We start from the raw sequence: 20,898 nt of genomic DNA, 5'->3' as shown, positions 1-20,898 counted from the left end.
TTGCAGAGCTTCAGCTAACTATATGAGCATATGAATTAGAAATAGAAATGGATTAAATATGTGTTGATATGCTGTTTAAATATGTTTATGTACCTGAAGTAGTCTGTTGACTATGACAAATAAGTATAACATATGCCTTATTTTTCCCACTTTTAAAGTAATCAGTGAAGGTTAAGAGAACATTGTATCAGCTGAGTTCTTTAAATAGAAAGAAATAAAATAGATTTAAAAAATATAGAACATATTCAAAATAATACTTGATTTTAATAAAATTTTCAGTGCTGATGACTACAGTTCAAATCTCTCTTGTGAATTTTCCAAATAGGAAAATGAAATTGTGGACTGTGTGTTATACTTTTAGGAATTCTAAAAAAGTTGCTGATATATACTTGAGAGTAGTTAAAAAATTTTTTTTTAAATCATTGCAGCTTTTTTTCAGATGAGCTTATATTGAAGCCGAAAATGTTCAGACAATGGATTACTGCCCTGGTTGATGTGGAATGGGGCTGAGTGTGGACGCAGCTCTTGGCCTCTTGAGCCATGAACTCTGGGTTCACCTAGGGTTCTAGGTAGCAGAATTTATAAAACCTGACTAGATAGGAGACTTACCACTTTCTGCATAAATTCTCAGGTAGTGTTACATATTATATTAAGACATGGCCCATGAGAGTTGAGAGCAGTGATTGATTTAGAATTAGAAAAACATAAAAATTTAATTTATACTTTGCACTTTCAAATATTTGTAAATTAGCAGGCCTCTTGCCTTTTAATGCTTGGTAGAAACCTCAGAGGATGCTGAAAAGAAGGGTGGGCTCGTTTGTCAGGTATAATTTTAAAAATCTTATGTTCTTATTAATATTCCTAAAAGTAGATTGGGAAATCTACAATGCTGTTTGAGACTATGCCTTTTTCTGTTGTGTATAGTGTTCCATCATATGCCTAAAGCATATTGAGTTCCTTTTCTTTCAAGTCCTACTAATTTTTGCTTTTTGATGTATATTTTGACTCCTTTCTATAATGTTATATAACTTTTCAAGAATGACTCCTGGGATCAGATTAAATAAATACCAGAAAATAGACACTGTTTCTAGTAGGAAAGCTTGGGTACTGCTTAATTGCAAAGATGTCACACTTTACTTTTCTCTGAATTGTTTTCAGAATTTGCTGGTGACAGGGGCAGTTGATTGTAGTTTGAGAGGCTGGGACTTGAGGAATGTACGACAGCCAGTATTTGAACTTCTTGGTCACACCTATGCTATTAGGAGAGTGAAAGTAAGTTTTTATCTTTTCTTTTTATACATAGAACAAAAATGTAAATATATTTAATGAAGTATATACAAAAGGTGTTTAGGGGCTGGGTTATTGATTCTTTTTTATGCATGTTTTTGTTATCCAATGAATGATAATGAATATTGAAAACTAAAATTGGGTAAAATACTGGAATAATTATTGAATGAATTGTAATAATGTAGTCAAGCAGTACTTAGGATTAAATAAAAATGTTTTTCTCATTCTGTCATTCCCGTTCTACTATTCCTTTTAATATTTTTTAACTATAGTAATTTACTTTTAGTATTATATTCTTTACAATTTTTCATTCAGTGGGAAGATTTCTTTATTTTGTTGAAACTTGCACACAGAGAGAGTTAATTCTTTATTTTCCCTAACACGATTGTATATATGAATGTTCTCAGAAGTTTAGGGTAGATACAGTTTTCCACTTTCTAAACAGCAGAGAATGAGGTAACTTTTTTCTGCTGATCCCCTCAAATTTGTCAGGTATAAGGTGACTTAAGTTAGTTTCCCAGCTTTTATTTAGGTAAATTTTGCTAAGTCACTGTGGAAAACATCTTATTAAAGGACATTTCCCAATTTCATTCTTTGTATTTTTACATTAAGGATAAAAAGGTACCTTTTTGATCTTTTCATTAAGATAATTATGTTATTCCTATTTTAAAAATTCTAAATTGTAGTTAATATTTTAAATTTTACTGGTTACAACTCAACATATGAGACACAGTGCCCTGATTTTTTTTCATGGCACACAGGTTTTAGTAGTTAAAAAACATTTTCTATATATATCTCACAGTGCTTCTGAGAATGAAATAGGGTAATGTAGTGAAAGTATTTTGCAAACTATGAAGAACATTCAAATGTAATTATATTATGTGTATATAACTATTAAAGTACTGGTAAGAAAAACATGGAAGAAATAAAATTGCAATGGGCAGCCTGGTAAAACATGTTTATTACTAAATACTACTTGTCTTTAAATTTGCAGTTTTTGACCTTGATATCATTTTCATTAGATGTGATATACAAAGAACATAAAAATTATTTTAAAACTTTTAACATTTAAATGTTTATTTGATACTTGTGCTAATAGCAATCATAATACATATTCACAAAATTGGTTAAGTTAGATGAACTTTATTATAAATTTCATGGGAATGACCTTATGAAGTAGCATGTTATAATTACAGTTAACCTCAAAAAGGGTTTTTTGTGTTTTTTTTGTAGTTTTCACCATTTCATGCTTCCGTGTTGGCCTCTTGCTCCTATGATTTTACTGTAAGGTACAGTGGCTTTTGATATGTTTCATTGTGAAATACGAAGTACCATTTGCCTCATTGCAGCTTTTCTGAAGGGTAATAAGTTATCTTACTAATATAAAAATAATCTGAGCTGAGCACATAAGAATATTTGCCACTGAGATTAATATTATTTTTTTCTGTTTTTATGGTCTGGCCACATATATGAGTAAATTCTTTAGTATTTAAAGGTTAGCTTGATTGCTCTGTTTAAAAGCCTTTTTTCCTGACAGTTGTTCCTCGTAATATCTTCCTATGCTATAAATTGAATAGCCAGTATCTTTTAAATTAAAATTTTAAAAATTACGAAGTTTTATTTCTTCAGTCTAATTATGTGAATCTTAAGGCTAAGATTGTTATATATGAAAAAAATCAGCATGAGTGTATGTATGTTTGTGAATATATATATATGACTGTGTATGTATGTGTATGCACATGTGTATCTATGTATTAATATGTGTATGTGTATCTCTAATCATACCCCCAGTTCTGATCCCACACCACACAGGGTTCATTCTACTTTTTCTCCTTTTCCAGATTTAAAACTCCTGATTCTTATTATTCACAATATATTTACCTATTTGCTACCCTAGAATTCTCAGAAAGTAGTTTAGAAATCACTGTATATCAGTTCATAGAGATCTTTTTCATTCTGTATAATACTTCATTATGTAGACGTACTATAGTTTATTCAACTAGTCTCCTACATATGGGCATTTAGGTCGTTACAAATATTTTATAAATAAACAGTGCCACAATGAATAATAACCTTGTAAGTACATACATTCACATCACTAGAGAATTAGCTTCAGAATATATTCCCAGATGTGCGATTGCTGGATTAAAAGGTAAACATATACATATATATAGTTTTGTTAGATATTACCAAATTCCCGTCCATAAGGAATATACCAGTTTCCATTCCAAGCAGCAGTGTTTGAGACTCCCTGTTTCTCTACCATCTAAAGATCGTTGATTCTTTTTTTTAAATTAATTAATTAATTAATTAATTTTATGTTTGGCTGTGTTGGGTCTTCGTTGCTGCGCGCGGGCTTTCTTTTAGTTGTGGCGAGCGGGGGCTACTCTTCGTTGTGGTGCATGGGCTTCTCATTGTGGTGGCTTCTCTTGTTGCGGAGCACGGGCTTTTGCCACGCAGACTTCAGTAGCTGTGGCATGTGGGCTCTAGAGCTCAGGCTCAGTAGTTTTGGTGCACGGGCTTAGTTGCTCTGCGGCATGTGGGATCTTCCCAAAGCAGGGCTCAAAGCCGTGACCCCTGCATTGTCAGGCAGATTCTTAACCATTGTGCCACCAGAGAAGCCCCAAGATCATTGATTCTTTAGGGGTTTCCAAGTTTGTGATCATATCATCTATAAATATAGTTTTACATCTTCAATTCCAATTCTGATGCCCCTAATTGATTTATCTAATTGCATTGACAGATACCTATATTACAGTGTTAAATAGTGTTATAGAGATGTCTTAATTCTTGTATTAGTAAAAATGCCTCTAGTGTTTCCTTGTTAAAAGTAAGATACTGACTTTAAGACAAAGTGTATATATTTATTTATCATGCTAAGAAAGTATGCATCAACTCCAGTTTTCTTGAGTTTTTTTTTTTTTTTAGAGTCAGGAATTGATCTTAAGTTTTGTTGAAGGCTTTTTCAGCATCTATGGAGATGATCATGATTTTTTTTTTGAGCTATTAATATAATGTATTATATTAATGGATTGAACCAACCTTGCATTCTTAGACTAAATCCCTCTTGTTCTTTGTGTATCGTTATCTTACTGTGGTGTTGGATTTTGTCTGCTAATATTTTATTTAGAGCTTTTACATCAATATTTGAAGGTGATATTGACCTATATGTGTATGTGTACCTCTAGTCATACCCCTCATTCTGATCCCACACCACACAGGGTTCATATAGGGGTTTTTTTCTGTTTCTTTTTTAAAATTTTTGGTTTGTGTATCAATGTTTTAATTGCTTCATAAAAAAGAATTAAGAAGTTTTTCTACATTTTCTAAGCTCTGGAACAGTTTGTGCAACACGGAGGGTATTGGGTTTTTGAAGCATTGGTAGATTTTCCCTGTGAAACCATCCGGGCATGGCTCTTTTTGTGGAGTACTTCTTGATAACTTTCTTTATTTCTTCTATGGAAATTTGTCTGTTTAAACTTTCTGTCTCTAACAGGAGTTTAGGAAATTATCCTTTGCTTATAGGTTTTCACATTTATTTATACGGATGTCTGTAGAGTCATGACTTTTTAATTTCTTCTCATTCAATGGTAATTTCACTATTGTCATTTCTGATTTTGTATATATGTGATTCCTACTTTAAGTTATCTAATGGCATGTTTATTTTGTTATTTTTTCTTCAGCATACAAGATTTTGATTTATGAATGAGAACCACTGTTTTTCTATTCAGTACCTCATTAATTACTGCTTTTATCTTTATTTCCTTCTTGATACTTTCTTTTGGCTTACTTTCTTTTTCCAACTTTTGATCTGGGAATTTACTTATTTTTATTGTTTCATTTTGTTAATAAAGTGTTTAAGGCTATGAATTTTCTTCTAGTTTTCATTTCAATTGTAACTCTTAAATTCTGATATATAATTTTTTTCATTATCATTAAAAAAATGTGTAACTTCTATTTGTATTTCATCTTTCTCCCAAAAGTTGTTTAGTAGGAAGTTATTTAATTTCCATATGAAAGTGCCTTTTAATTTTTGAAAATTTGTTGATAATTTCTACTTTTATTGTGATCAGAGAACACTGTTATTAGTCATTCTGTTTTATGGAATATGTTGATTTTTTTGTGGAGGAGAACCTAATAAATGATCAATTTTTGTGAATGTTACATATGCAATTGAAAAGAAGGTATATTGTCTATTATCACATTGTAAAGTTAAATATATAACCATAAGCTCTACTAATTGATTATGTTATTTGGATCTTCTGTATCCTTTCTTATTTTTGGTCCACTTAATCCATTTTGTACTGAGAATGGAATGTTAAAATCTCCTATTATCAGTGGGTTTCTATCTGTGTCTCCCTGAATCTCTTCTAGTTTTGAGTTCATAAAGCCATATGCTGTATTATTTGGTGCATAGATATTTTCAACATACATTAGTGAACTGAGACTTTTAGCATCAAAGAGACTCTTTCTTTGACACAGCTAATTGCTTTTTAGTTTTAATTATGCTTTATCTCTTATTAGTATCATTGCCTCTGCTTTCATACTATTCCCATCTTCCAGGTATACCTTTTTCCATACTTTTAGTTTTTTTGAACCATGTTGTTTCTGGTATGTCTTTCATACAGAGCATATATTTGCGTTTTGCTTGGCAAGCTAAATCAAAAATCTTTTTATTATAATATGCAAGTTTAACCTATTCATATTTCTTGATAAAAATATGTTTGATAGCAAGTCTGTCATATTATTTTATGTTATTATTATGTGTATTATGTTCTGTTCATTGTTTGTGTGGTGTATTTTTTTGTTGTGCTTTGGGGGTTTTTTTTGATCTTTTATCAAAAAATTTATATTTAGGTAAGTTTTTTTCTTTGTTTCAGTGGTTTCCTTTGGTCTTATAAATTTTGTAATGCTTTTATTCCCTTTGTTTTATTTAAACTTAAAAAAAAAACACCCCAAACAGTTCACTCACTTCTCCTTCTCCCCATCTGCTGCCTTTGGCAACCACCAATCTTCTGTTCTATCTGTGAACTTGTTTTCTGTTTTGTTTTGTTTTTGTTTTTTTCCATCCATGTTGTTGCAAATGACACAATTTCATTCTTTCGTTATGACTGAATAATATTCCATTGTATACATATGCCACAATTTCTTTATCCATTCGTCTGTTGATGGACACTTTGTTTCCATATTTTGACCATTGTAAATAGTGCTGCAAGGAACATGGGGATACATATATCTTTTTGTGTTAATGTTTTCTTCAGATAAATACCCAGAAGTGGAATTGTTGGATCATATGGTATTCTATTTTAAGATTTTTGAGGAACTTCTGTACTGTTTTCCATAGTGGCCTCACCAATTTGCATTCCCACCAACAGTGCACAAGGGTTCCCTTTTTCTCCACATCTTCTCCAACACTTACTATTTCTTGTCATTTTTTTTTATCATTTTGATAACAGCCATTGTAGTTTTGATTTGCATTTCCCTAGATTAATGATGTTGAGCAACTTTTCATGTACCTGTTGGCCGTCTCTATGTCTCCTTTGGAAAAATGTCTGTTCTGATCTTCTGTCCATTATTAAAATGGATAGTTTGGTTTTTTGCTATTGAGTTGTGTGAATTCTTTATATACTTTGAATATTAGCCCTTCATCAGATATATGATTTTTAAATATTTCCTCCCATTCAGTAGGTCACCTTTTCATTTTGTTGATGGTTTCCTTTACTGTGCCGAAGCTTTTCAGTTTGGTGTAGTCCTACCTGTTTCTTTTTACAATACCAGTACCATACTGTTTTAATTACCATAGCTTTGTAATATAGTTTGAAATCAGGGAGCATGATGCCTCCAGTTTTGTTCTTTCTCAAGATTACTTTGGCTATTCAGGGTCTTTTGTGGTTCCATACAAATTTTAGGATTGTTTGTTTTATTCTGTGAAAAATGCCATTGGAATGGCCATCAAACTCAATAGTAAAAAAGCTAAAAGTTTTTCCTCTAAAATCAGGAACAAGACAAAGGTGCCCACTCTTGCCACTTTTATTCAACATAATATTGGAAGTCCTAGTCAGAGCTATTAAACAAGAAAAAGAAATAAAAAGGCACCCAGATTGGAAAGGAAGAAGTAAAATTGTCATTATTTGCAGATGACATGATATTGTATCCAGAAAACCCTAAAGACTCCATAAAGAATGTTAGAACTAATAAATTCAGTAAAGTTGCAGGATACAAAATCAGTACACAAAAATCTGTTGTACTTCCATATACTAATAATGAACTATCAGAAAGAGAAATTAAGAAAATAACCCCACTTACAATTACATCAAAAAGAATTAAATACTTAGGAGTAAATTTAATATAGGAGGTAAAGTACCTGTTTATTGAAAACTACAAGAAATTAATGAAAGAATTTAAAGAAGACACAAAGAAATGGAGAGATATTCTGTGCTCATGGATTGGAAGAATTACTATTGTTAAATTGTCCATACAACCCAAAGCAATATACAGATTTAATGCTATCCTTATCATTAGTCCCTTGTTTTTCAAAAAATTTAACCATTTATTATCTGGTTTGTGAGTTTTTAATGGTATTTATTTTAACTCCTACTTACTGCATGTACAATAACCGATGAACTTATTTTACCTTCCTTTTTTTTACCCTCCCTTTTGCATCAAATTTTGAGTTGTTTTATTTATATTTTGTTAGAACATACCACATATAACATATAATACCTACCATGTTATATATTATTCTTCCACTCTTGTTTCCAATTTTGTTTTCATCTTAGGTACATAACTAAATATATTAAATGCTCATCATCAATCTTTTTGCTAAAATTTCCTCACCATGTTTTAGTTTGATGAAGTTTATATTCTAGTAAATTCCTCAAGAAGGGCTCGTGTGTACAGACTTCTCAGGAGCTCTCGCGTATTTAAAATTATTTCTCTGTAGTCTCGATGCTTGAAGGATAGCTTAGCTGAACATGAACTCCTTGATTTACATTTCTTTCCTATAGGGACTCCAATTAAACATAAATTGAATCTCTCTTACTTGTCTTCTATATCAGATGCTTTCTCTCTGATACGTTTTTAGTCTCATTTTCATTCCTTAGTTATTTTTCTCCTGTCTTTGATGTCCTTATATTTTTGTGTAAATTTATTCTTTGAGCACCATGTAATTTTGTCTTCATTTCTGATATGAATTTGCCTTTTTTCTTCTATTTCTTTCTTGTGTCCAGTTAGCTCTATTTCACTTTTTCCTGTTTTTGTCCACTTCTTTTCTTTGTTTTTGAATTCTTGATTGTAAGGGGAAAGCTCTATACTTCCGACACCAGATGTATGTGGAGTTTTCCCACACCAAGAAATTCTCTAATTCTCAGCAGACACCAATGGTGTGTCCTACAAAGTTAACTCAATTCTAATTCTATCTACCTGGAGATAACATCAGATCCCACAGATTAAGAACTCAGTTCCACTAGACTGCCCTTACTTCAGATGCAAATTGCAAGCCTAGATTGTCACCTGTACTTCTGACTGACTAGCTGTAAATTGGGATTCCCAAGACCCCCTCCTCAGGTTTTGTAATTTGCTAGAATAGCTCACAAAGCTCAGGGAAACGTTCACTATGTGTACTAGTTTATTGTAAAAGATATTGTAAAGGATAAAAGTGAACAGCCAGATGAAGAGGTACAGAGGGTGAGGTCTGGAAGAGCCCTGAGTGCAGGAGCTTCTGTCTGTATGGAATTGGAGTGCCCCACCCTGCCAGCACATGGGTAAGTTCACCAACCTTGAAGCTCATCAAACCTTGTTCAAGAGTTTTTATAGAGCTCAATTTCCAGCCCTCCCTCTTCTCTGGGAGTTCAGTGGATGGAGCTGAAAATTCCAGCCCTCTAAACACATGAGACTATGTAAGGACTCCATCCTAAGTCACCTCATTAGCATAAACTCAGGTGTGTTCCAGAGGGACTCCTTATGAATAACAGAAGACATTCCTATCATTCAGGAACTTCCAGGGGTTTTAGGAGCTCTGTGCCAGGAACTGCGGACCAAGATCAAATATATTTCTTATTATACCATACTGATCTAGGTCAATTATTTTTCCTTCCTGTCCCCAGATGCTTGTTTAGAGATATTAATTCCGTTTAGAATGTTATATTACAGTTTTTCTTACACTTTGCTATTTATTTTTTTGAGGTGGTCTTTTGTCAGGTGAAATGTTTGAGTTTATGGTATCCATTTTATTTTTATGTTTTTTTAAAAATAGATTAAGACTTTATGTGTTTCTGCATATCCATGTACAGGATTGATGGTTTGGGATTGGTACGTTTCCTTCCTTTTAATCCTCTTTTCCCTTTAAACTATTAACTTCCTAAAATAACTCCTTGTGTCCTATATACTTTAAAATCTGTACTCTACTCTATGCTAGGCTTTTTTCACTATTTTCACTCATAGGATGGTGGTGGCTCTAAATCAGTTTTAAACCTTATCCTAGCTCTTCTCTGTTCTATTCAGTTTTTCCTAAATTGCCCTTGCTGTCCAATAAAGCTTGGATCTGGAACATGGGAGAATGCACATTGGGATTCTGGGGGATTTTTTTGTTTTGTTTTGTTTTTTTACGTGTAATTACAAGTTTGGATATGTTGCAGCCTGAGTTTTATGTAGTTTTATTTGTTCTTTTTGTTGTTCTGCATTGGTTTTTTGTGAGGATACACTAAGAGGTTTGGATGTACATGACCTCATTGCTTCGAAGTACCCAGAATTCCTCTCCCCTTTACTTCTGAGTCAGTATTTGATATGGCAGAAGCTATGTAACTTTGTTAGTGTAGAATAACAATAAATTACAACAATGCCTTGGGAGAAATTACATGCTCTAACTTGGTTTTTTTGACTGATCCAATACAAGCAGGCAGACAAACTGGGAAGTATAATCACACTGTCTTCCAGCTCTCAATTAAAAGGGTACCATAACAAGTTTTATTCTTTAATAGTCTGTATAAAATAGTATGGAGTGGTTATAGAATTTTTAGCATGGGAGCCAAAAAATGGCAACCTGGCAGACAGGAAGAAAACTTATCAGTTGTTCACCACCCACCCCAATCTTTTCCAAAGTGCATCTCTGGAGCTAGATCATTGGCTGAAGGTTAGGGCTGTAAATATGGCTTTGAAGACCATTAACTTACTGGTGGTTTGGTCCATAGGAATGCATCAATCCAAGAGCGATAAGTTTAGAGAAAGAAAAGCAAAAAAACAAAAACAAAACAATACAAAAAAACTGTCTTCAGGAGGGAATTAATGTTGGAAGGAAGAAGGGAACAGCCCACCCAAAACAGGAGGAGATCCCAGAACATGCAGTATGTCAGAGAAACTGCTGGCGAGGATATCAACCAGATGTGGATGGCCAGTAATGTGAGACCCTCCAGGTAGGCTGAGCAAGATGAAGAGTGAACTTGTAACTTTTTTTTTTTTTTTTTTAGAGGAAGAGAGAACTTTTAACATTTTTTTTTTTTTTTTTCCTGTACGCGGGCCTCTCACTGTTGTGGCTCCGGTCACGCAGGCTCAGCAGCCATGGCTCACGGGCCCAGCCGCTCTGCGGCACGTGGGATCTTCCCGGACCGGAGCTACGAACCCTTGTCCCCTGCATCGGCAGGAGGACTCTCAACCACTGTGCCACCAGGGAAGCCCCAAGAGTGAACTTGTAATCTTCTCTCACATAGTGTCACCTGTGGGCTCAAAAGGGATTTCCGAGTATAGAATGTAGTTCTCGGATTTCAAAGTCTTTTCTGGTGTTTAAAGCTGATTGCAAAAGTCTTGACAACTGAGGTGGGAGCATTAATCTTTTGACATTTTAAATCCATTTCACTGTTCTGTTTCTAATTAAAGGGGAAAACCTAGTGACTACTTATTCTTTCTTTTCAGGATTGTCATTATGATCTTAATCCTACTGACCACTCCCTGTTTTATCTATATACTTAAGTATCCTAAAACACCCAGTTGGGAAATGCCTTACCTTTGTTGATGTAGGTTTAACTCGGGAATATGTTAAAACTGGGCTTTTGAATGCAAACTGCAGTACTCTAAAATCTTGTAGGTACCTAACTATGCTCAGAAATCATTACAGTTTTTGGCTCAGCGTCTTAATATTCCCTCCACTTTTTATTGAAGTATAGTTGATTTATAATATTATATTAGTTTCAGGTGTACAACATAGTGATTCAGTATTTTTATAGATTTTTTTTCTCTCCACTTTTAAAAATTAGGCTTTGATTCTTTCCTGAATTCTGAGCAAGACTGGAGATTGGGGGATAGATGTTTAGTGCTTCTGGGGAGAGAGAGATGGCTTAGGTCATGGTTCTGTGACATACTACAAGATCAAAACCATTACAGCTAGATTTGTAAGCATTTGGAAAAATTGAGATGATAATTAGGTAATATGAGATCTTAAACATAGTTGAAAAAGACTTCAAATAGGCAATTTTTCTATATAACTTAGAGTTCAGGTTTCTTTACTATGTAAAATGGAATTAGTAATATCCTCATAAGCTTGCAAGGTGATTATAAGAACTGCATAAGAGAACATACTTGAAAATACTGTGCTAATTCTTTATCTCGGTTTCCAACCTTTGCTTCTCTTCTCAGGCCACCCCCCACCAACCCTATTCCCTGCACTTTCAACAAACAACCATATCTCTCTCTTTAAAAAAATTACTGTAGGATGCAAGCACAGATTATCTATTTTCACTGCAAGCCTGTAAACTTATTTAAATCTCTACCTATCCGTTCCTCCTCTGCTATGTAGAAGTCTTGCACGAGTGCTCTTAACCCCATACACTTCTGTGTCCTTCAGCACTTTGTTCCATTAAATTACCTATTCTCTCTGTTATATCCTCAGTCTCCAACTCTCTACTGACTTTCTCCTCAGCCTGTAACTTCTTCCTTTATCCTGTATTTTCCTTTAAGTTTTCTTTCCTTCTTAGCCAAGCTTTTAGTGTCGCCTTAAGCTCCATTCACCAAGGCCATAAAAGCTCTGCAGTCCTAGGGTGCTCTGCTTGGAGGTCTTACCCTATATCATTTGAATCTGTAAAACGGATCCACATCACTGATTAAACAGGGCTAATTATCTTGAAAAGATTTTTAGACTTTGGCTTTTGAAGTCATTTGGCAGTGAGTGGCTCACTTATGATTGATTATGATTTCTTGGCAATTATTATGCTTACTTAGGAATTTTTGTGAAGTGAAAAACTCTAACTTAAAAATTGTCTTCAAATGGAATGAAATGTTTAATATAAAACTTAGCAGTTAATAATATTAATTTATATACACTTAATTAAAAATTGATTTTAATTTTCAGCTCTTAGACATTTTTGTGGACCCTTGAAAGCATATAGTCCTAGGCACTTATGGCCATATGTCCATTTACTCCTAAGCCCACAGCTGGCTTTGGCCACACTTCTTTACTGAAATTGTTCTGGCAAAAGCCATCATTGACCTCAGTAATACCACATCCAGTCCACTTGTCAGGACCTGTCATACTGGACCTCGCTGCTGTATTTCAAATTGTTGATCACACCTTCCTTCTTGAAACTCCTTATCCCAGGGATTCCATGTTCTTCTTCTTTTTTCTCATCCTCCCTGACCCTTCCTTTTTGTACTTCATCATGGAATCTTTCTCTCCCCCTTAAACTTGGCAGACTCTGGCTTAGTACTTTTTTACATGTCCATTCTAAGTGATAATGCCCACCCCCCTTTTCCAGCTCTGACCTCTGCTGAGAGCTTCAGGTGCAGTTATTCAGCTCTATGCTGGATTCAGGTACCTAGTGTCCAAACAAGCATCTCACTCTGAGCTCTTTATTTCTTCCCTTCCTTCCCTCTGCAAGGCTTGCTTATTTATCTACGTTATTTGTCTCAGTTAATGAGAACAGTATCTCTAGTCAAGTCTGAAACCTGTTCTCCTTTTCTCCTACAAAATTGGTAAACATTTCCCCAATATGAAGTGGAGTAAGAAAACTTAAACCAAATTGCTTCACTGGCAGTATATAGAAGCGACATCATTTTACTTCCAGAAATAGGATTTTAATTTTAACATACATTATAGCTACTATTACTGTTCCACCTTCATACTAAATGTAACTGGGGCTACTAATCATATATTCCAATGTAGTATTATCAAAGACTTTCTTATGCAAAGGGAAATGAATAGAGAAAAGAAAGCAAAATGATTTGAAAAACTTTAATTTTTGAATGTATGTGTGTATGTATGCATATTTGTACCTCTCATCACATGTTGAAAATATGACTTTTAATTGTACTAATGCCTTGTGTGAGTTTAGTCTCTCATTACTTTTGTGTGGTGACCACTCATTAGAAAGGTCAGAAAAGGTGCATTTTGGGTAGATTTTTACACCATGTGATATGAGTTAAATTTATCCTCTGAAGAATTTTAAATCTCAGTGGATTGATGATATTTTTAGTGGCAGAAAAATTATTTTAAAACAAAAATGATTTGAGACATAAGACCAACAGTAACCTGTTTAATTTTTAGCACTGATAATTATACAGCTATCACTCTAGATTCTGTATGGCTAGTTTTTGTAACGTAAACTCTTCAAATATAAGTTTTCATTTACTTGCTAATTTATATTTTGTTTATTTTTTTAAGCTTTTAAAATAGTTTATATGGTGGGCATTATATCAAAACCGACACTATGATGGATATTTTAGTTTTATAAATTGCAAGTTCCATATTTTTTTACATGGATCTATTATCATATCTAATAGGGAAAATCTTTAAGTCCTTTACCTGTATAGTAGTTCATTATGCTTCATCAAGTAAGTAATAAAGATCTAGAAAGTAATGTATACAACATATTTGAAATTATTTTGTATGGTTTAGGTTCAATAAAAATTCCAACCTTTTGGAAAAAAATACCAGAACTCTCTTCAGTTGATGGGCAATATATTCTGTAAAAATACACGTTGGTTCTTTCTAAACTTCACTGAAGATAGTACTAAATTTAAAATATTTCAGAGTGGATTATTTCCATTCTTTTATGAATGTTATCATCATAGATTTTAGCACATTATCTTTCTTCCGATGTACTTTCCATTAGGTTACTGCTTCTTCTATCAAGCCGTGTTTGCTGTACCAGCCACACCTAAGTATGGTTTGAGTTCTAAATGCTAGTGTTTGATTTTATACCGAGTAGATCATTTCATAAACACAGGCAGAAATCAACAAACCAGGTATATATGACAGCCAAACAAAAATAAAAGCTATAATTATGTTTCTTCATTAGGAAGAACATTTTGTCTCTTCCGTGTTGTAGCAAATATTTCTCAGATAAAGATATAGCTTTCATAAATTGCTAAAGCTAAAACGATTAGTTTAGCCTCAAACAGAGTAACACTCTTCTGTTTCATGATACTTTTATAAATATTCTAACCTTTAAAACATTTTAAAATCAGTGGTCTTTGGTAATAATAAACCAAATAGCAGGCTTTTTTTTTTTAGACTTACAGATTTTTTTTGGCAAGAAAAATATGAAGTGAATTTTAATTCCAGTGTTTTCAAACTGTACTCATCTACAGTTTGTATGATTTGAAACTCTTTGCCCATACCAGCAATTTTAATGTTTCCAACTCAACTGTTAAGCTCCTTTTTTGGATCTAAAATGATACAGCTGTACTCTGCTTTAAAATTCAGGCATATTTTACAGAATGGCTGTTATCTGTCAGCCATTGTGGTAGACAGTTTGGAATATCTTGCTGAGGAAATGATAAAAGCAAAGGCTTAAAGAGAAATAGAAGCACACAAAGGAACCCCGAGCATGTCAGTTGTGTTGACGTAGTGGGAGATATGTAGTCACAAAAATAGATGTGGGGTAATGAGAGATACATGTTGAAGGGACTAACTCTGGGTTGGCACATTCCCGGGTAACAGGAGTTAGGGCCACAGACTATGAAGCCAGACTGCCTTTAACTCTCTGTATAAGCTTGAACAAGTTATTTTAAAACTGTGTGGCTCAATGTCCTCATCTGCAAAATGGAGATAGCGATAGTACCTACTGCATTAAGATTACTGTGAGGATTAGGTGAGTTAAGATACACAAATTCTGGCACATTGTAAATGCTATACAAGTGTTTGCCACTATAGTCATTATTATTATCGCCAGAATGGATAGTGACAGAAGAGCATCTCTGGGGTTGAGGCCCATTTCAGCTCTAGTCTTCAAGGGTAAGATAATTTTTATTTTACGACAACAAAACAGGCAGCCTCAACCTGGCCTTTTGTTGGCCCCTGCCTCCTTGGAGTTCAGTTTCTTAGTGACAGTGTGAAACTTTTTGTCAACATGTTCTCCAATACATAACTTTTACATTCATAGTTCTAGCTCTGAGTTCTAAAAATATAAATACAAGGTAAGAGTATTTTATCAATGCTTCTCTTGTGTGTAGACCTGATAATGACACCTTTTGAGTTTACTAACAATTTATTATTCAACATAAAACACAGTGAGGGCTGACCAGTGGTGTGCTGATAGATATTTAACAACCAGCTCTTTAGGTGGGTGGGGGGAGCCTGATGTGTAGTGTTTGAGATAGGAGTTCAGTGGTGTCAATACCCCCACCAGGGCAGTATCAAGCTACCTGTGTGATATGATGTCAGTAAGCATGGGGTCGGGAAGAGATGTGTGCATCCAGCTCTCACAAGCCAGTATGAGCTGGCTCCAGCACTCTGCTGGGACTGGCCCTAGACCTAGATGCTTGCTATCTTAATAATTATTGATTTTTTTAAAACTTCTGTAATTATATGTGCATATATCTACATTTTCATTGAAAAATGTCTAGAAAGGAAAGGTATACACCACGTAAACTTTACTTACGCATTCTCTATCTCCTCTCCTTTCAGGGGCTTTCTGCCCCCTTGGCAGAATGTTTTTTCTCTTCAGGGCATCTTAGATTTCTAGAACTTTCACATTGTCTCCATGGGCTTCTAGAAGAACATTCTTACCCATTTATTTATATGGAGGTAAAAGGGCTTAAGGCTTAACGTGTATGTTTTCCTAGTTACACTTACACTTTAAGTTACACCTTCAGTAATTCTTAGTGGGGACATATTTGATTTTGTGGCAATGGTAGAAGACAATACTGGTATTTGGTGGGCAGGGACCAGGCATAAGGTCCTGCAATGGCAATGATAGTCCCTACAGTTAGGAATTGGCTCCCCTTCCTCCAGTGTCAGAAGTGCCCCGATTGGATTGGATTTCAGGCAGTCGGAACACTGAGTGGGATAGGGCCAAGAGAAGATGAGTCTTTATTATGCTGAAAATCCTTCCACATCAATATCTGTTCTTACATTTAACTTCTTAGTTTTGGTTATCTGGGTCTAACTTATATTTTCACACAACACTGCTGTGGGGCGTGTGCTCGTTTTATCCAGAGGACAGTTGACTCAGAGAGAGAGAAAGACTGGCTGATGTCACATAGAGTCAACTTGAACCTAGATCTTCTATTTCCAGTCTTTTTATGTTACTTGATACCTGAAAACATCTTGTAAGCCTAGGGCTCATATTTCTGATCGAAATTGCTGAAAACAAGCAGAATCACTAAAAGACTCAAGTCATGTTGTCTGTAGTTTATTTTTAGATAGCTCAGCAGATAGTATTTTATATACGTATGTGTAGAGAGAGAAAGATAAAGCAAATGTGGCAAAATTTTAACAACTGGTAAATCTAGATGAAGGGTATATGGATGTTCAGTATATTACTCTTTGAATTTTTCTGTGTGTTGGTAATTCAAAATAAAAACATTTGAGAGGGCTTCCCTGGTGGCGCAGTGGTTGAGAGTCCGCCTGCCGATGCAGGGGACACAGGTTCGTGCCCCGGTCCGGGAAGATCCCACATGCCGCGGAGCGGCTGGGCCCCTGAGCCATGGCCGCTGAGCCTGCACGTCCGGAGCCTGTGCTCCGCAACGGGAGAGGCCACAACAGTGAGAGGCCCACATACCGCAAAAAAAAAAAAAAAAAAAAAAAAAAAACATTTGAGAGAAAAATAAGCTGTATTTGCTCATGTAAAATAAGATGCTGAAAATGTTTCTTACTATCAATACCTTTAAGTTAATTATTAAATGTGATATTTAATTATAATGTTTAATTGTAAAATAAGATAAATAGCTTTATTATGTTGCATAAGTGTGAAAATGGCCTTTAGGTGGATTGTGGTAAATTTAGAAGCCTAACAAAGCAGCAGACAAAGAAATACCTTTTATCTTTGTCACATTTACTCTCGTGGGATTTGCCTTTATACAGTAAGTGTCTTTACTTTGGTGTGCATGATGGGCTTTTTTTGATCCTTATGATTATTAGCACAGAGATTTCCACTAGCAGATACTTCTTTTTCTTCCCCTTATCCATAAAAAAAGGTCAGCCAAAGTAAACAGATAGTATAGCTGAATATGTACTCTGTCTCACAAACCTTTCATTTCAACTTTACCTAGTCCCCCTTACTCACAAAAAAAGGTCAGTTAAAGTAAATAGTTAAGAAATGTGGCTGAATGTGAGCTCCTGTGCAGGCTTCAAATGATCATTTTACTTCATCTTTTAAGATAGTTGCTTTTAATTCCTCTACATTTGTTCTTCAAACCACAAGAAATTGTGTGGCTAATGATATGATACTAACTGTTAATATTTGTAGGAACTACGACTGTATTCTTAAAATGATCCAAGAGTTGTTTAATGTTCCATACCTTTCAGACATCTTAGATACAAATGTCTTTGTAACTCTATCACATTTTTTGCTTTGTAGCAAAGGTTCACTAAACTTCATCACTGATATTAAGAAAGCATCTTAATGTAGTTGTCTTTGGTTTCCTTTTTAATAGTGTGAATATTTGCATTCACACCTTTGTTTAATTCTTGCAAGGATATTTTAGTACCAAATATATTTTATGTTAATAAAGCATGTTGCCTGATTACAGGGTAGGACTTATCTGTTTCCTTGTTTTGTCCCTGGCATCCGGGGCATGGATGCACTAAATAATTGTTTATAAATATAAGTGAATTTAAATTATATGAAAATATATGATATCCTTTGGTCACTCTGATCTTAAAAGCCTGCAAAAGATTGTATTTAAATGAGGTTTTCACTTTATGTTTGAAGTAGTAAGTAATAAAACCAAATTTAAAACAGAAAGTCCTATTGAGATAAGAAAATGATATTTTTCAAGGAGAAAACTTGCTGTTCTCTTGTATTTAACTCAGTAATGGCTAGATTGCAAAATTTTACTGTTGAACAAAACTTGGAATCTTTTATTGGTATCCTGATTGTTAACTAAAGTTACAGAAAGATGTTTTATTTTTTTCTACAGTCAATTGTAATATGCACTTTACTGTTAAATCTCTTTAAGCTTTATATTCGTAATGCTTAAGATATTTGTAGGTATGAACCAGTAACTCCCAAGTCCGTTGATATGTCCCCAAAGATTTTTTCCATTTGACTTGTTTAAATTAGAAAATTCTTAAGGTAATTATTCTCATACTGGAAATATCTTTTGATGAAGTGAAACTTAACTTTGCTAGTTAAATGCCAGGTGAAAAATGAAAATAATTTCCTATAAAATGAAACAATACACATTAATTAGAAAAAATGTGTAAGACTTTGGATTTTAAATACTTTGATTGATAACTGCAGAATGTTTTTCAGAATTATTTAGTACTAACATTTTTCTTTAAGAATCACATCAAATCCATGTCTAATTCAAAACCTAATGCAAGCACATGAAGAAATAGATCTAAAAGGAGTGAGGACGCTGGTCAGAATGGCCATCATCAAAGAATCTACAAACAATAAATGCTGGAGAGGGTGTGGAGAAAAGGGAACCCTCTTGCACTGTTAGTGGGAATGTAAATTGATATAGCCACTATGGAGAACAGTATGGAGGTTCCTTAAAAAATTGAAAACAGAACTACCATATGACCCAGGAGTCCCACTACTGGGCATATACCCTGAGAAAACCATGATTCAAAAAGAGTCATGTACCACAATGTTCATTGCAGCACTATTTACAATAGTCAGGACATGGAAGCAACCTAAGTGTCCATCGACAGATGAATGGATAAAGAAGATGTGGCACATATATACAATGGAATAGTACTCAGCCATAAAAAGAAATGAATTTGAGTTATTTGTAGTGAGGTGGATGGACCTAGAGTCTGTCATACAGAGTGAAGTAAGTCAAAAAGAGAAAAACAAATACCGTATGCTAACACACATATATGGAATCTAAAAAAAAAAAAATGGTTCTGAAGAACCTAGGGGCAGGACAGGAACAAAGATGCAGTTGTAGAGAATGGACTTGAGGACACGGGGAGGGGGAAGGGTAAGCTGGGACGAAGGGAGAGAGTAGCACCGACATATATACACTACCAAATGTAAAATAGATAGACAGTGGGAAGCAGCCGCATAGCACAGGGAGATCAGCTCGGTGCTGTGTGACCATTTAGAGGGGTGGGATAGGGAGGGTGGGAGGGAGATGCAAGGGGGAGGGTATATGGGGATATATGTATACATATAGCAGATTCACTTTGTTATACAGCAGAAACTAACACAACATTGTAAAGCAATTATACTCCAATAAAGATGTTTAAAAAAAAAAAGGCCACTCTGGGATACTGTATAAATTAAAAAAAAAATAAATAAATAAGTAAAGGAGTGAGGAATGTTAAGCCTTAGCTTAATGCAGTAGGAGTCACCGCTTTGAACTCTGAATTGTGCTGATTAGTTCCAACAGAAATTTTATGGATTTTGTCAGTTAATTTGCATTATAATTTTAAAAGTGTGTTGTGCAGTGTCAAAAGGCAACTGAGTGGATTTTGTTGTATATATTTGTACAACATCTAATGTAAGTGTTGCTTTGCCTCATCTTCCATAGTAGGAAGTCAGAAGATAAAATCTGAAAATGAAAATAATCAGTGAATTCTGTGTGTGTATTATTTAGAAAATACGGACTAAAATATCAGAAGAAACAGCTGAACGAATTGAAAGTGATTGCCTTTGAGGTGAACTGCTCTTTGTCATGAACCTTGTAGAAGTAATGGACTCTAATCTGTGCAATTATGGTTTTTAAGAAAAAAGTTATAGAGCAGGGAACCTCACTGTTTTCCTCTCTTAGTGACTTGCATGCATAGTCAGTCTCTTTATTTAGATCAGTGGGGTACTACCTGTCAGCTCTTAGTCGTTTACTCTGTCCCCTGAGAACTCAGGGATAAATAATTCATCCTTGAGGGCTGTCCTGAAACCCCAGTGTAGAATGTGGGAATACTAAACGTTCTAAAACTGAATTCTTAGAGATTTGACCTAATAGAATGAACTATACGGAGAATAAAAAACAATTAATCTGTTTTCATCTTAAACAAAATTCAGCATCGTCCCTTTTCTTTCTTCACTATTAGATCGTGTGTGTGTGTGTGTGTGCGTGCATGTGTGTGTAAAACAGTAACCATCTTGAACTAGCTTCAATAGAAAAGGGGAATATTTCTCAACATATGGGATCCCTCAGAGTCCAAGGCTAGGAGTGTAGCAGAACCTAAGGAAACTACTGAAACTGCTTTACTCCAAATGCCTGCTTCAT

General features: G+C 34.4%; 1 protein-coding gene across 2 annotated transcripts in view; it reads left to right on the top strand.

The window, feature by feature from the left end:
• Positions 1–20,898, top strand: part of PEX7 (peroxisomal biogenesis factor 7) — an 88,959-nt gene that overhangs the window by 33,560 nt on the left and 34,501 nt on the right. For both annotated transcript variants that reach the window (XM_024759106.1, XM_024759107.1), the window contains exons 7-8: positions 1,159–1,272; positions 2,521–2,576. In XM_024759106.1, coding sequence (XP_024614874.1) covers positions 1,159–1,272; positions 2,521–2,576 — 170 coding nt within the window. The remainder of the gene's footprint in view (positions 1–1,158; positions 1,273–2,520; positions 2,577–20,898) is intronic.

This window comes from Neophocaena asiaeorientalis, unplaced genomic scaffold (assembly GCF_003031525.2).
Source record: "Neophocaena asiaeorientalis asiaeorientalis breed wild unplaced genomic scaffold, Neophocaena_asiaeorientalis_V1.1 scaffold5, whole genome shotgun sequence".
NCBI classification, from domain to species: Eukaryota; Metazoa; Chordata; class Mammalia; order Artiodactyla; family Phocoenidae; genus Neophocaena; species Neophocaena asiaeorientalis.
Note: the sequence above shows the minus strand (reverse complement) of the source record. Positions and strands in the feature narration are given on the sequence as shown.